Source organism: Meriones unguiculatus, chromosome 6 (genome assembly GCF_030254825.1).
Source record: "Meriones unguiculatus strain TT.TT164.6M chromosome 6, Bangor_MerUng_6.1, whole genome shotgun sequence".
NCBI classification, from domain to species: Eukaryota; Metazoa; Chordata; class Mammalia; order Rodentia; family Muridae; genus Meriones; species Meriones unguiculatus.
In genome coordinates this window covers 22,661,890-22,676,396 of record NC_083354.1, presented here as the reverse complement: position 1 = coordinate 22,676,396, position 14,507 = coordinate 22,661,890, and the positions used below count along the sequence as shown (strand labels likewise).

The 14,507-nt window shown below is 41.8% G+C and overlaps 1 protein-coding gene across 7 annotated transcripts in view; it reads right to left on the bottom strand.

Annotated features, from left to right (window-relative positions):
* Positions 1–14,507, bottom strand: part of Znf609 (zinc finger protein 609) — a 149,641-nt gene that overhangs the window by 43,118 nt on the left and 92,016 nt on the right. For all 7 annotated transcript variants that reach the window (XR_009592243.1, XR_009592241.1, XR_009592242.1 and 4 more), the window contains one exon: positions 4,067–4,292. Coding sequence is in view for 4 of the 7 variants with exons in the window: in XM_021644220.2 (XP_021499895.1) it covers positions 4,067–4,292 (226 nt within the window). In the remaining 3 variants the exon portion in view is untranslated. The remainder of the gene's footprint in view (positions 1–4,066; positions 4,293–14,507) is intronic.

Sequence of the window (14,507 nt, the reverse complement as noted above, 5' to 3'; positions counted from 1 at the left end):
TCTGCCATGCTTCAGGACTTGCTATGTACCCCAGGCTGGCCTTGAGCTGGCCACCCTCCTGCCCAGCCTGCAGAGTCACTACACTCAGCTTTTGACTCTTTTTGGTCACACAATTATATAAAGATTTTTATTTTGTTTCTATGTGTGTGTTTGCATGTGCCAGCCTGCTGTGTCTATGTGTATGTGGTGTGCACAGGTGCCTGGATAGGCTACTTAGAAGAGGGGATGAGATCTCTTGGAGCTGGAGGAGGAGGCAGCTGTGAGATTCTTGATGATGGTTTTAGGATTTGAACACTGGTTCTCATGATCACTCATCTCTTCAGCCTCCTGAAATTTTTTTTTTACACTTAACATTTACAACTACACAGAACTGCAGTCTTCCCCAATTCTATTTTTTTAAATTTATTTATCTATTATATATACAGTATTCTGTCTGCAAGTGTGCCTGTACAAAGAGGGCACCAGATCTCATCACAGATGGTTGAGCCAGCAAGTGGTTCCTGGGAATTGAACTCAGGACCTCTGGAAGAGCAGTCAGTGCTCTTAACCTCTGAGCCGTCTCTCCAGGCCCCAAAACAATTATTTTTATTTAGGAGGTGCAAGTAAGAGGACCAGGTGTTCAAGCTCATCCTTGGCTACATACAAGCTTCAAACCAACCTGGACTCCTGAGGTCCCTACTTCAAAAACAAAGACAGGTAGATGTGGCTGTGTGTATGCCTGTAATTCCAGCCTTGTGAGGCAGGTCCCGAGAGCTCACTGGCCAGCCAAGCTCGTCAACAGCTGAGCTTCTGGTGAGGTGAGATGCCTCATCTCAAGGCTATAAGACAGACAATGAAAGAGGAAGAGAAGTGACAAAGTCCTGTTTTGGCTTCAGGACACGTAGTGCATGAGCACACCTGCACATTCATTTGCATGAACCACATGTCAAGTGTTAGGAATTCAACGGTGAGCAAAGCCCCAAATTTCACTGAATTTTGTAAACCGTGGAAAATATGAACATACACAGGACACAGTTCAGTGTTAGAGTGTTTGCATAGCATGTAAAAGGTCCTAGGTTCTACCTCCAGCACTGCAAATTAAGCCCCTTGATGGACAGAAAACAGGTACCCTCAAAGAAAAAGAACTTGAACGGTTTTGCTTCACTCTCTTGAAAATATTTTCTCAGGTTCATATTTAAAAAGTTTTTATTTTTATCTATCTATCTATCTATCTATCTATCTATCTATCTATCTATCTATCTATTATTTTATGCATCTGTCTGTATGTAAGTATGCCACATGTGGAGGCCAAAAGAGGGTGTCAGATCCCTGGATCTAAAGTTACAGGTAGTTATAAATTGTGCTAAGTGGGTGTTATGAACCAAATTTGGATCCTCTGAAAGAGCAGCCAGTTTTCTTAACTGCTAAGCCATCTCTCTAGCCCCTCAGAGTGATATTTTATCACCACCATGAAGAAAAGTAGAAAACACAGATAGAAAATGACATATTTTAAAATAACCTAAAGCATAGATTCCTCCCGAAGATTGCTCAGTGGCCCAAAGATGCCATCCGTAAGACTGGAAAGACAGCTCTGTGGTTAAGAGCAACTGAATGTTCGTGGATTCAACTCTCGAGTACCTACATAGTGCTAACAACCTTCTTTAACTCCAGTTCCAGGGAATCCTAAGCCCTCTTTAGGCCCCCATGAACACTGCATGCATGTGGTACACAGACATACACACAGACAGAATACCTATATACCTAAAATAAATTAGAATTACAATTAAAAATAATTAAATATGAATTAAAAAAATCCCACCATCATTTGTCATTCCAACACAATTTGTCTACTCAGATATTTGGCCATAGGCAGGAGGCAGTATCTTTTTATATTTTATTTATTTATTATTTCAAAGTTTATGTGTATGGATATTTTGCCTGCGTGTATGTCTGTACTATGTGTGCTTGGTGCTAAAGGAAGCCAAAAGAGGGGTATGGGATCCCCTGAGAATGCAGATACCTGTAACATGGATGCTTGGGATCAAACTTGGGTCCTACAGAAGAGCAACCAATGCTCTTAACTCCTGAGCCTTATCAGCCTTCCATATTAACAGTTAGACATCTAATTTGTTATTTCTAGACTATATACTGTAAATAGACATATATACAGAGTATATTGTTTTTGCATCAGTTTCTATATCTTTCTTACCTAAAATACATTAGCACTTAGTACATGGAGGACTTTCAGTAATGCCAATGACAACAAAAGTACTTATAGGAACAGACTAGACTGTTGGCAGAATGATCAGAATGAAACGCAGACTAACAAGTTAGTCCTGTTATATCAGAGATAATTAGCTGTGTTCCTATGGGTCTCTAAATACAGAGTGAGGGCTCTTCCAATGTCTGGGTACTGATGCAGAGACACACTGGAGCTCTGATGCCTCTGTTCTCCAACCACAGATACTTTGACAAGAGCCTGATTCTTTGTCGTTGTTGTTTTTTCCAAGACAGAGTCTCTCTGACTACCTGGAAGTCTTCCTGTTGACTAGGCTGGCCTCGAGATCTGCTTGCTTCTGCTTCCTGAGTGCTGGGTTTAAAGGCATAACTCACCACCATCCCCCTCCCCCAACCCCACAGAGAACTTAATTCTTTAATTATTAAAGAATGGGTTGCACTCAAAGAAACTAAATGTTACCACGGGATCTGAAATAACTGCTTAAGTACCTTTGCACTCTCATTCCATTTTGTTAAGTTTGAGAAATTCTGATAGAGTTTCTGCTCTCCGAGGCAAATGGAACATGTAAGAAGTCTGCATGGCAGCCTGGGCAGCAGCAGCTTATATCTGAAAGCTCCAAGCAAGACAGCCTGAATACTCCCCCACTGACCAGGCCTATAAAGACTGTATGTACTAAGGGAAAGACATATCAAATATGGAGGTGGCTGGGCAATGAGGTGACCTGTGGAAGGAAAGAGTTGGCTGTACTTCCAAGTATTAAAAAAAAAAAAAAGGAAGGAAGGAAGAACTTGAAATTCACTGGGCCAACATTACGTCAATTTAAGTGTAGGTGTGGTAGTGTACTCTGCATTCCCAGTTATTGAGGGGCAGAAGCAGGAGGATCCAGAATTTGAAGTCATCATTAGCTACATATCAACTTTGAGGCCAGCATGGACATCATTTAAAAAATCAAGACCAAGCAGTTTGTGATGTTGGGTGTTTTTACTCCTAGCAGAGGCAGAGGCAGAGGCAAGTGGACCGCTGCGTGTTCAAGGCCAGCCTGATCTAGTGAGCCCCAGGCCAGCCAGGGATATAGTAAAATTCTGTCTTAAAAAAAAAAAAAAAAAAAAAAAAAAAAAAAGTCTGGAGCGATGGCTGAGAGAATACAAAGTACTAGCTGAGTTACAAGAAGATCATTAAAAGACAGTGTTTTCCGTTAAGAGTAATGGCTGCTCTTCCAGAAGCCCCTAGTTCAATTCCCAGCAACCCCTTGGCAGCTCAAAACTGTTTGAAACTTTCCATGGGATCTGACATCCTCACACATACATGCAGGTAAAACACCAACACACATTAAAAAATAAATCATAAAAAATAAAACAAAACAAAACCTCCAAAACAAACAGGTGACTGTTCTCCATTTGCTTGACTTCCTCAACTGCCCTTTTATCACCATTTCTCTTAAAGTCTGATTGAAACTTTTACCTGTAATCTAAATCCCCCATAAAAAACCTAAGAGTACAGATTTAGTTTAAATGACACAGCAAGCACTGACTGTGTAGCATCTATAAAATAATCTAAAAAGTTGGCACTGGAACCAAGGATGTACACAGGGCTAGAGCATGTGCCTACTTTCAACTGCCAGGACGACAGCAAAGGAAGCATCTCTAGGATGGTAAATATGCTTCTACCTTTCTACCCTTTGTGTGGGCACTTCCAAGGAGACGTGGACACTGAGGATCCTTCCAAGGAGATGTGGACAGAGGATCCTTACAAGTGTCTGGCAGTGCTCCTATTTTTGCTTGGCAATATTTCTAACAGTAAGCATCTACTGGCTCTTTTGCAGAAGCAACTGAGAAGGGATGGACTTACCGTCTTCTGTTTCCTGCCACACAATGCCTTCAAGGTTAACACTGGTTCCGGGTTCACAGGGGCCTAAGCACTCAGGCTCTGTGGCAAGAGCCACATCACATGTGTTGACTCCAACTGATCGGGTACGGACCATGATCTGCTCACAGGGAGATGAGATGTCATTATTGACCACCGGCACCAAAAGGTGCAGTGGCAGCACCGCTGGGGTAGAGACGGGGGACTCCATCTATGAAAGAAGAGAAAGTACTAGCTGAGTTACAAGAAGATCATCAGAGGACATACTGTTTTCTGTACTTGATCTATTCCAACATCTTCGGCTGCCAGAGCTCAGTTGCTCTGATTACAAGACTTGCTTCTTCCTCTCAAGTTCTAGCTCATGATACTACTCTAAGTATGTGGTTTAGATAACAACATCTTAGGCCAGAAGCTATTTATTTACTTACTTACTTTTGTTTGGGTCCAATGTGACCCAGGTTGGCCTGAAACTCCCCAGCAGAGGATGCAGAGGATACCCTTGAACTCCTGATCTTCCCGCCTCAACCTCACAAATACTGATATTAAACATGTGTTACCATGCCTCGCTTGATTTTCTTTTATTTGAGGGAGCCTGACTCTGTAGCCCAGGCTGGCTTTGAACTCACACTAGCATCTTCCTGTCTTGTCCTCTTGCCTGCCTGCATCCCCACCCCTCACTCCAAGGTTTCACCTAAGTAGGCTTGGTTGTCTTGGAACTCTCTTTGTAGAATAGGCTTACCTCAAACTCACAAAGACGTGCTTTGGCCCCGTCTCTGAGGCAGGTATATCCCGAATTCCCCTCTGCACTATACAATCAAAACCAAATGAAACAAAATGACAAGCAGACTTCTATTTTCCCAGCTTCTGAGGTGTATATATTACTGACACCATTGTACTAGCACTCAACAAATTATTTGGTTAAATGAATGAATATAGGCTAGGGATAAAGAGAATAAAGGTTTAGGATTCCTAAGAATGATTCCTAGTTAATCCTAGAAGCTTTAATACAACTTTAGCTAAGAGAAAACTTGTAACTTATTGGAGGGCTGGGAGCAATCTGATGGGGGTTTCTGAAACTCAAAGTAGCAGTGGTTGGTTAACGAGTGCTGGGCCTTTGAGTAGGACAGTAACATCTAATTTGTCTGTAAAATACCATGCAGAAGCCAATCCATACCAGCGTGAAGATACAACTGATTATGCACACACTAAACCATGGAATACCAGTAATCTACTTTGAAAGTTAGAACCTCACAGAACATAAATTATTCAAGTCCCAGAATGAAACACACTTGGAAGTAACAGGGTGAGTGGGGGTCCTTTCATATTTGGAAATATGAAACAAGTATGTTTCATATTTATGTTAAAGATTTATTTTAAAAAACATTTCTTAGTTTTAATTTTACATGTATGAATACTTAGCCTACATGTAAGCATATGCACCGTGTGTGTGTATGTGTTGCCCGTAGAGGCTAGAAGAGGGTCAGATCTCCGAGCACTGAGGTTATGGATGGCTATGAGTGGCCACTGGGAAGTTCAAGACCTCTCAAAAGCAGTCAGTGTTCTTAACTGCTGAGCCATCTTTTCAGGCCATTACTTTTATATTATTTTTTCCCCAGAGCTGAGGACCAGAACTGAGGCCTTGTGCTCGCTGGGCATGATGAGCTTTACCACTGAGCTAAATCCCACGCCCCTCCCTTAGGTGAGGTTTAAGTATGTGTGTGTTTCTATGTGGTGTGCTTGGAGGACAGAAGAGGATGTCATATTCCCCTGGAGCTGGAGGTATTGATGGCCGTGAGCCAGTCAACCTAACTCTAGCCCTCCACAAGAGCAGCTGCACTATTAACTACTGGGCCATCTGTCCCGGCCTTCTTTACTGCTTGAATACCAGCATATATCAAGTTGACAAATTACCAATGGTGACTCTATAATGCTCATATCCTAAGAATCTTACACACATAAAAAGTTCTTAATACACACATGAACTGATTTCCTCTGAGTACATGACACTAATCAGCAAGCTTAGAAAATGAGTTAATGGATTTGCTTCCTTTTTCCTTATGAAAAACTTTAGCTGGCTTAAACCTGGTTCTTCAAGTGACGAATCCTGTTCCACAGATGAGACTAACAATGATGCTGAATAGAGACCTTTGGAAAGACCCACACGACAGCCACAATCCAAGCTGCTGGACAGCTCTGCAATGAGGTTTGGGAATAAGTTAGTGCATGATCACCATTCAGCCTATAAACTCTCCCCTACAAGGACTTGAAAAAAGAAAATCAGTCCCAAAGCTGTTTAGATAATGCTTCCTTTTTTTTTTTTGTAGCTGGTTCTGATTTCTTAGTTTAGAAAGCTACCACTAGTGCAGAGTTCATAGAGTTCATTTACTGACTCTTTGACTAATTCTGGTCCCTGAAGAGCTGCCCCCCAAAAGCCACCCATATTTTTCTATGCACTCTCCCCCTCAACACCACATCTTCCATAAAAGGAAAGGAAAATTGCCTGATGAACACTCTGCTCTCTCCTGAAAATCACAGATTTATAATTTCCTCTTGTGACATGCTGGGTACTTGAAAGACCCTTTAAACTTTCCACACAAGACAGGCATGGGGATATATGCCTTTAATAAATCCTATTACTCTGGAGGTGGGGGAAAGCAGACCTCTATGTGTTCCAGGCCCGCCAGTACTGCACAGTGAGACCCTATGCCAATTAAACAAACAAACGAACAACTCTATACATAGGGTCTGGGGAGATGGCTCAGCGGGTATAGTGCAAACATGAGAACCTGATGTTTGAGTTCAGATCCCCAGCACACATACAAAGAAAAGCTGGGTGTGGTAGGGGGTAGTGTGTATCTGTAACTCCCGCAATGGGAAGTGGAAACAGACTCGTCCTGGGGGATTGCTGATGAGCTATGCTAGTCAAAATGGTAATGTGCGGGTTCAGTTAAAGACCCCGTCCAAAGAAAGAAAAAAAAGGGGGGGGAAGCGATAGAAGAGTACATCAGGCATCGACCTCCGACCTCTATACATGCGTGTGCATGTAAGCAAACTCTCTCTCTTCCCTCCCTCCACAGGTTTGAAGGTTAAAAAACAACAACAACAACAACAACAACAAAACCCCCACAGAAAATGCAAACTGGAATGTCCCTACTACTGCTTTACAGTGCTGGAATCTGGCTTTGCGAGGCAGAATACAGAGACCATCTTCACTCTGGCTATTTCTGTGTCTTTATTCTTTTTATGAGAAAGAACTGAGAAAGAAGCAGTGTCAATTAGTATGTACAGTCTTTATGGTTACAAGATAAATTCCTTCAAGGTACTCTAATCTTCTAGGACATAGCTGGGTATGGGGGATCATGCCTATAATCGCAGCCTCAGAAAACTGGGGCCAAAGGATCACTGTGAGCAAGAAGCCAGCCTGGGCTACAAAGAAGTTTGTGGTAAACCTTGGCTCATCACTTCTCTAATTCCAAAGAAAACCAAACAAACCAATCAACAACCCTCCCAAAACAAACAACAAAACCCGGTGAACTTGCAGATTGCCTTGCTTGCACACGTTCTGTTGACAATCCATTTCATAACTGAAGTAGCTCGACACAGGAAAGACATCTATTCTTGTCCTCTCCTATTCCAGAATGATATGCTAGTATGCTCTAGATAAGCCAGACCTTAACTCTATACTGGGAAATACAGAAAACAACGTGTCTATGACGGAAATGCTACTGCTGCTTTTGAGGAGTATATCATACTAAACATTGCTATTGAACGCCCCAACAAAAATGATAGCTGAACTGCTGTACCTCAGGATTTTTTGTTGTTGTTTGCTTGCTTGTTTTTTGAGACAGGGTTTGTCTGTGTAACAGCCCTGGCTGTCCTGGAACTGGCTTTATAGACCAGGCTGGCATTGAACTCAGAGATCAGTCTGCCCCTGCCTCCCAAGTGCTGGGAATAAAGGTGTGCGCCACCATGCCTGGCTAATAATTAACTGTCATTATTTAATTTTATTCTTCTGGTGGTGTGTGGTAAGGTTTCACTCTAGTCCCAGTTGTCACAGCTCTTTCTGTGTAGTTCAGGCTGGCCTTGAATTTATCACAATCCATCTAATACACCTACCTAAGAGTCTATCCCCCATAATGCTGGAATTATATGTTTAAGCCACCACACCCAGCTTCCAAAGATTTTTTTTTTCTGAGAATCCTACTCTAGTCTTGAAATTAATATGTAGTTGAAGATGACCTTGAACTTTTGATCCTCCTGCTTCTAGTTCCTATGTGTTGGGATTACAGGTAGGTGTCACTGTGCCCTGTTTTATGCAGTACTGGGGATTGAACTCAGGACCTCCTGCACGCCAGATAAGCACTCTACTGACTAAGCTATATCTCCATCTATCATACCTCAGGGTATCATTAACACATGTACACCAACTACCCTCACAGGTCAGAGTCACTAAGCAGAGCTCTGGGTCTCTGTACGAAGATGGCTTTACTTCATTATGCATTTAATTAGAAGGGAAGTTTGAGAATGGGAAAGCATTATAACTATGAAGTTACTTTTCCTTTCCAAGAGAAATCTAAAGAATGAGCAGAGAGAATAAGTGTTTATTATAATACCCATATTATATTAATATAATATAATACTGTTAGTTATTATTTGGACACATTTAAAATCTACAGTAAGCCATAATGCATTATAAGTAGCACTGTAGTATACTCTTAACTGTCTAGATGGCACCAGGTGGTGGGAGTGCACACCTTTAATGCCAGTACTCGGTAGGCAGAGGCAGGTGGATCTGAGGCCAGCCTAGTTTACAGAGCAAGTTCCAAGACAGCCAGGGCTACACAGAGAAACACTGTTTCAAACAAACAAACAAACAAACAAACAAACAAACAAACCAACCAAAAAAAATCTAGATGGCTTCTATTCCATATTCAACTACTTTCCGGAACAAGCACTGCTTTATTTATCATTCTGCAAGAGAGAATAGTGAAAGTCAGAGAATAACTCACTTTTTATCATTTTCATATACCTAAACCAAAAAACAGAGACCATCAAGAGATTGGCAACGGTGGACCATCAATTTCTCAATAACTACAACACAAGTCTCTAAGATGCTAGGACATGTTTTCAGCCCTCCCTGGGCTCAGCCACATGGCTAGGCAAACAACAAAACAAGCAAAAGCCTGAAAAGAGACAAAGAATTTAGAATGAATCTCAAGTTTCCTAAAGTCCATTTCCTGTATTTTCTGGTGATATTTCTTTTTAGTTCACTTTTCCATATTAGTTTCACAGCATCCATTAAGGCTCTCAATAGCATCTATTAAGGTTCCTGGGTGCTGACAGGCAGGCGGCACAGAGATAGGGACAGAGAGAATAATACAGAAAGGCCAAAGTCATTAATCTCCCCACAAGAAGTAATTATACACCGACTTCACATGAGAGGCACCGATGGAGAAAATTGTTAAGGCTGCAGCATAGTTTTGGGATAGAAAATATTCTAAAGAAGTATTTGGGACAGACTTTTTTCTTTTCCCCCTTCACACTGAGAATCTCACACCTTCACGGTTAGTGGTTAAGAGCATGGACTGGTCTTGCAGAGACTTGTTCAGTTCCCAGGACCCACATTCAGTTCTCATAACTGACTGGAACTCCAGCTCCAAGGAATCTGATGTCTGCTTTCTGCAGATATTTGTACTCTGGTACAAATATACACATACACATAATGAAAAATTAAACATAAACCTTAAAAAAAAAAAGGTAGAAAGTTAGTTACACTGGTAACTGTGGTAGTTATAAGAAATCCCCCAAACCTATATCTATATATATCTATATGTCATATACATGCCCCTCCCCCGGCTGAGACAGGGTTTCTCTGTATAGTCTTGGCTGTCCTGGAATTCACAAAGATCCACCTGCCTCTGCCTCCCTGAGTGCTAGGATTAAAGGTGTGCACCACCATGCCTGGCTGGTTCCTTTGTCTTTTTTAAGACAGGGTCTTACTATGTAAAGACCTCATATTCAAACGCACAATATAGATTAAGCTGAGCTCCAACCTGAGCTGACTGTCTTGACACTGTCTTCCTAGTGCTGGGATTACATGGTAGAACCACCATGCTCAGCTTCTCGAACTTCTCATCAGGGAGGTTTCCTAAGTTTCTGTGAATTTTTTTTTTAAATAAAAAATACACACAGGGCCAGCAGGTGAAGGTATTTTCTGCCAAGCTTCATGATGTCTGTTTAATGGTCCCCAGGACCTGCATGATGGAGGGAGAAGATCAACTCCCTCAAGTTGTCCTCTGACCACTCCCCACGTATGCTCTTCTCCCCACAACACAGACAATCAATACAATATAATGTTTGTTTGAGACAGACTTCACGTAGCACAGATTATAAACAACTGTTGTAGTGATTTGAATAAGAATGTCCCCCACAGGCTCAGGCATTTAGCATTTGGTCCCCAGGTGGTGGCACTGCTTTTTCAATGGGCTATGAAGTGAGACACTGCTGAGGAAGTATGTCACAAGGGGCAGACTGAGTGTTTCCACTTCTAATTTGTGCTCTCTGCTTGGGGCTTGTAGTTGAGATATGGGCTCCCATATCTCAATGTAAGCATCCTCTTACCATTCCTGCTGTTTGCTGCCTCACCTCCCTGACATGATAGACATTTTCTCCTCTGGAGCTATAAACAAAATAAACTTCTTATATAAGATACTTTGTTCATAGTATTTTTAAATCACAACTAAGAGAAAAATTGTCTTAAACTGAGAGCCAGAAAGTCTCAGCTGTATTACTCAAGCTGGGTGGTCACAGACACATCATACTACACCCGCCTTCCTTCCTTCCTCTGGTTCCTTCCTTTCCTTAAGATACAGAACTTCAGCCAGGCGTGGTGATGCAGTCATCTTAGCACTCCGGGAGGCAGAGGCAGGTGGATCTCTGTGACTTCAAGGCCAGCCTGGTCTACAGAGCAAGTTTAGGACAGCCAAGGCTACACAGAGGAACCTTGTCTGGAGAAACTTAAAAAAAAAAAAAAGATACAGAGCTTCTCTTTCAGTGTTGCCCAGGCTGAATGTCTGGGCTCAAGTGATCTTGTCTCACTCCTCCAAAAAGTCGTGACTATGGACACACTTTGCTACATAGTGTTTCTTCTAGAAAACACCAAAGAACCTGTATTTCTTCATCATCATCATCATCAACATCATCATCATCATCATCACCAGAGTCGTGATTATCTGAAGATAAAATGCTTTGTAGACAGTACTACTATACACAATTAAAGTTCAATACTACCCAACAACAATAGTGTGTTGTTAAGCACAACTTTCTAGTGTTCTTGTAGCACTATGAACTCTTTCAGACATCTGGTGTTTGGATAGCATCTGCAGTATTTACGGTGATTCAGGCTTAACCTTACGGTTTTTCTTTTCCTTCTTCATCTTAAAATTACTTTTGTTTGTTTATTGTGTGTATGAGGGCATATGCTTGCCATACTGTATGGAGGTCCGAGACCAACTTGCTGGAGTCAGTTCTCTCATTCCATCATGTAGGTCCCAGGGACTGAAGTCAGGTTGTCAGGCTTGACAGTAAATGCCTTTCTGCAGTAAGCAAACTTACAGGATTTTAAATTATCTTTCTTATTTTAGACAAGATCTCATGAAGACCAAGTTGGACCTCAAACTCATTATCCTCATGCCTCCACCTGGCTCAGGTTTGACTTTCCTTCCTTTTTGTAAAGGAGCTGCTCTTTTCCGTGAGAAGTTCACTGCCATGACCACACTGCTCAGGAGCAGGCCCAGATCCACTAACTGTACGAAACAGCTTTTCCAGCTCTAAAGACTAATTAAATTTGCACCTTCCTGAGGTCACTTTGCCTGGCCTTGAGGGAAAGAGCACTGGCTGCTCCTGCAGAAGACTCAGAATCTACATGGCCACTAACAATTATTTGTAACTCACGTCCAAGGGCTCTGATGACCTCTTCTAGCTTCCTTGAGTACCAGCAATACACATGATGAAAAGATATGCATGAGGACAAAACACTCATCCACATAAAGATAAGGAAAACCGAAAGAAAGAAAGAAAGAAAGAAAGAAAGAAAGAAAGAAAGAAAGAAAGAAAGAAAGGAAGGAAGGAAGGAAGGAAGGAAGGAAGGAAGGAAGGAAGGAAGGAAGGAAGGAAGGAAAGGGAAAAGAAGAAAAGAAAGCTTGCCTGAAGATGAAACTGGCCGAAGGAAAAGCAGAAACTGGATGACATTCTTATAAATGTACAAAATCCTGATAGCTTAAACTAGGTTGAGCCACTTTCTATCACTGCTGAAAAAGTCTGCACCCACAAGTTTGTATTATTTAATGACTCAACATTAGAATAAAAATGTGGAACACGGGCTGGAGAAATGGCTCAGAGGTTAAGCACACTGGCTGCTCTTCCAGAGATCCTGAGTTCAATTCCCAGCAACCACATGGTGGCTCAGAACCATCTAAAACGAGATCTGGTGCCCTCTTCGGTCATGCAGGCAGGACATTGTATATAGAATAAATAAATAAATACTTAAATAAATAAATAAATGCATTCTTGTGGTACACCACCCCCATCCTAACTGGTACTTTTTTTTTTTTTTAGAGACAGGGTTTCTCCGTGTGTCCTTGGCTGTTCTGGACTCACTTTGTAGGCCAGGCTGACCTTGAACTCATAGTGATCTGCCTGCCTCTGCCTCCCAAGTGCTGGGATTAAAGGCGTGCACCACCATACCTCAAATGTGGTACTCTACAAAGTAGAGTACCCCCCCATGCCTTGACAAAAATCAAGGCTCGCTAATCTATCCTCCTAATAACTCTATTGGGGTAAAAGAAGGTAGAAAGATGCTTCCTTTAGAACGAAAGCGGTTTCTTAACAATCATGCTTTTCTGGATCCTCCTCGCTTTATTCAACATCATTAAATATCTATGATGACGGCACCACAGCACAGGGAATGGTAAATGTAGTGTGATTACTGCCTCCAGGTCATGTGTGATCAAACAAACATGAACAAGTCATTAAGGGAATATAACAGATGCAGATGAGATTCCTACACAAGGGGCAGAATCACTTATGTCTACCTGGCACAGAGGCAGGCAACATTTTAGCTGCATCATTTTAATTTTTTCTATTCATTTTTTATTCACTCATTCACTCACTCACTTTGTTTTTGGAGACAGGGTTTCTTTGTGTAGCCCTGGCTGTCCTGAACTCTTTATGTAGACCAAGCTGGCCTTGAACTTTGAGTTCCACCTGCCCCTTCCTCCCAAATACTGGGGTTAAAGGTAGGTGCCACCACCACCTTCTTTTTACTTTTGTGGTGCTGGGTATTTAAATCTAGACACTGTACTTTCCAGGCAAGCCCTTCAATCCCAAGCAATCTTACGGGTCAAATTCAACAAAAAAGATCAGGAAAATTAGATTATTTTGGTTGGATGCAGTACCAAATACATGGTTTCAGAGGCAGCAACAGTAGTTTGTCAGAATTCGAGAATGGTCAGAGATTTCTAACAGGTAAAGAATCAATGCAAAATAATAATCAAGAAAGTGACATAATTCATTATGTTTTTAAACTTTTCTTTACTAGGGCTAGATATACAGCTCAGTGGTAGATGGCCTGCCTAGCATGTACATCACCTTGGTTTTGGTCTCCATCACAGAATGGATCTTTTTTGCTGTGCTTTCAAGAAGATGAATCAAAGGTAAGGGTATCAATTACAAGCCCACTCTAACACTCCAAGGAAAAAATGACAACCTGAATGAACTGAGGCGGATTAGTGAAAAGTCATGGATAAGAGGCAGATAATAGCGCTCAGTGACTGACTCAGTGTTTAGGGGGTAAGAAACATCTGGGCTGGCTTTAAGCTTTCTCGTGTCATCACAAACAGGACTACACGGAGATAACAGTACAGCAGCACTGACAACAGACTCGTTACTGGGACAGAATCAGGAAAGAGGTGTGGTTAACTGGATGTACAGGAACTTAAGAGGCAAGTCAGAGAGTAGTTGATAAAAGCTCCCTACCTGCTTGGTGGGATAGCCACAGATAGTAACTGCACAAATAGAACAGAAATCAGGAAGAGAATAGCAATATTACAAGGAATAAATCCAGAAAGGAAAGACCACAAGGAGGTCTGAAATTGACAGTAATCATGGTGACAAACGTCAAGTTTACTGCTTATTATGTGCAAGTACTTGTGAAAGTATTTTACACACGTCATCTATCCCTTAGAACCGTGACTGACTTTCAGCAGTCACCTCTCTTTTCGCTTACAGGCAGGATCTCACATAGTCTAGGATGGCCTCAGTTCACAATGCAACTGAAGAGAGCTTTCCCTTCTGCTGCTTGTGCCTCTACCTCCTGAGTGCTGGGATTACCAGTGTGTGCCACAATGTCCCGTTTATGTGATGGATA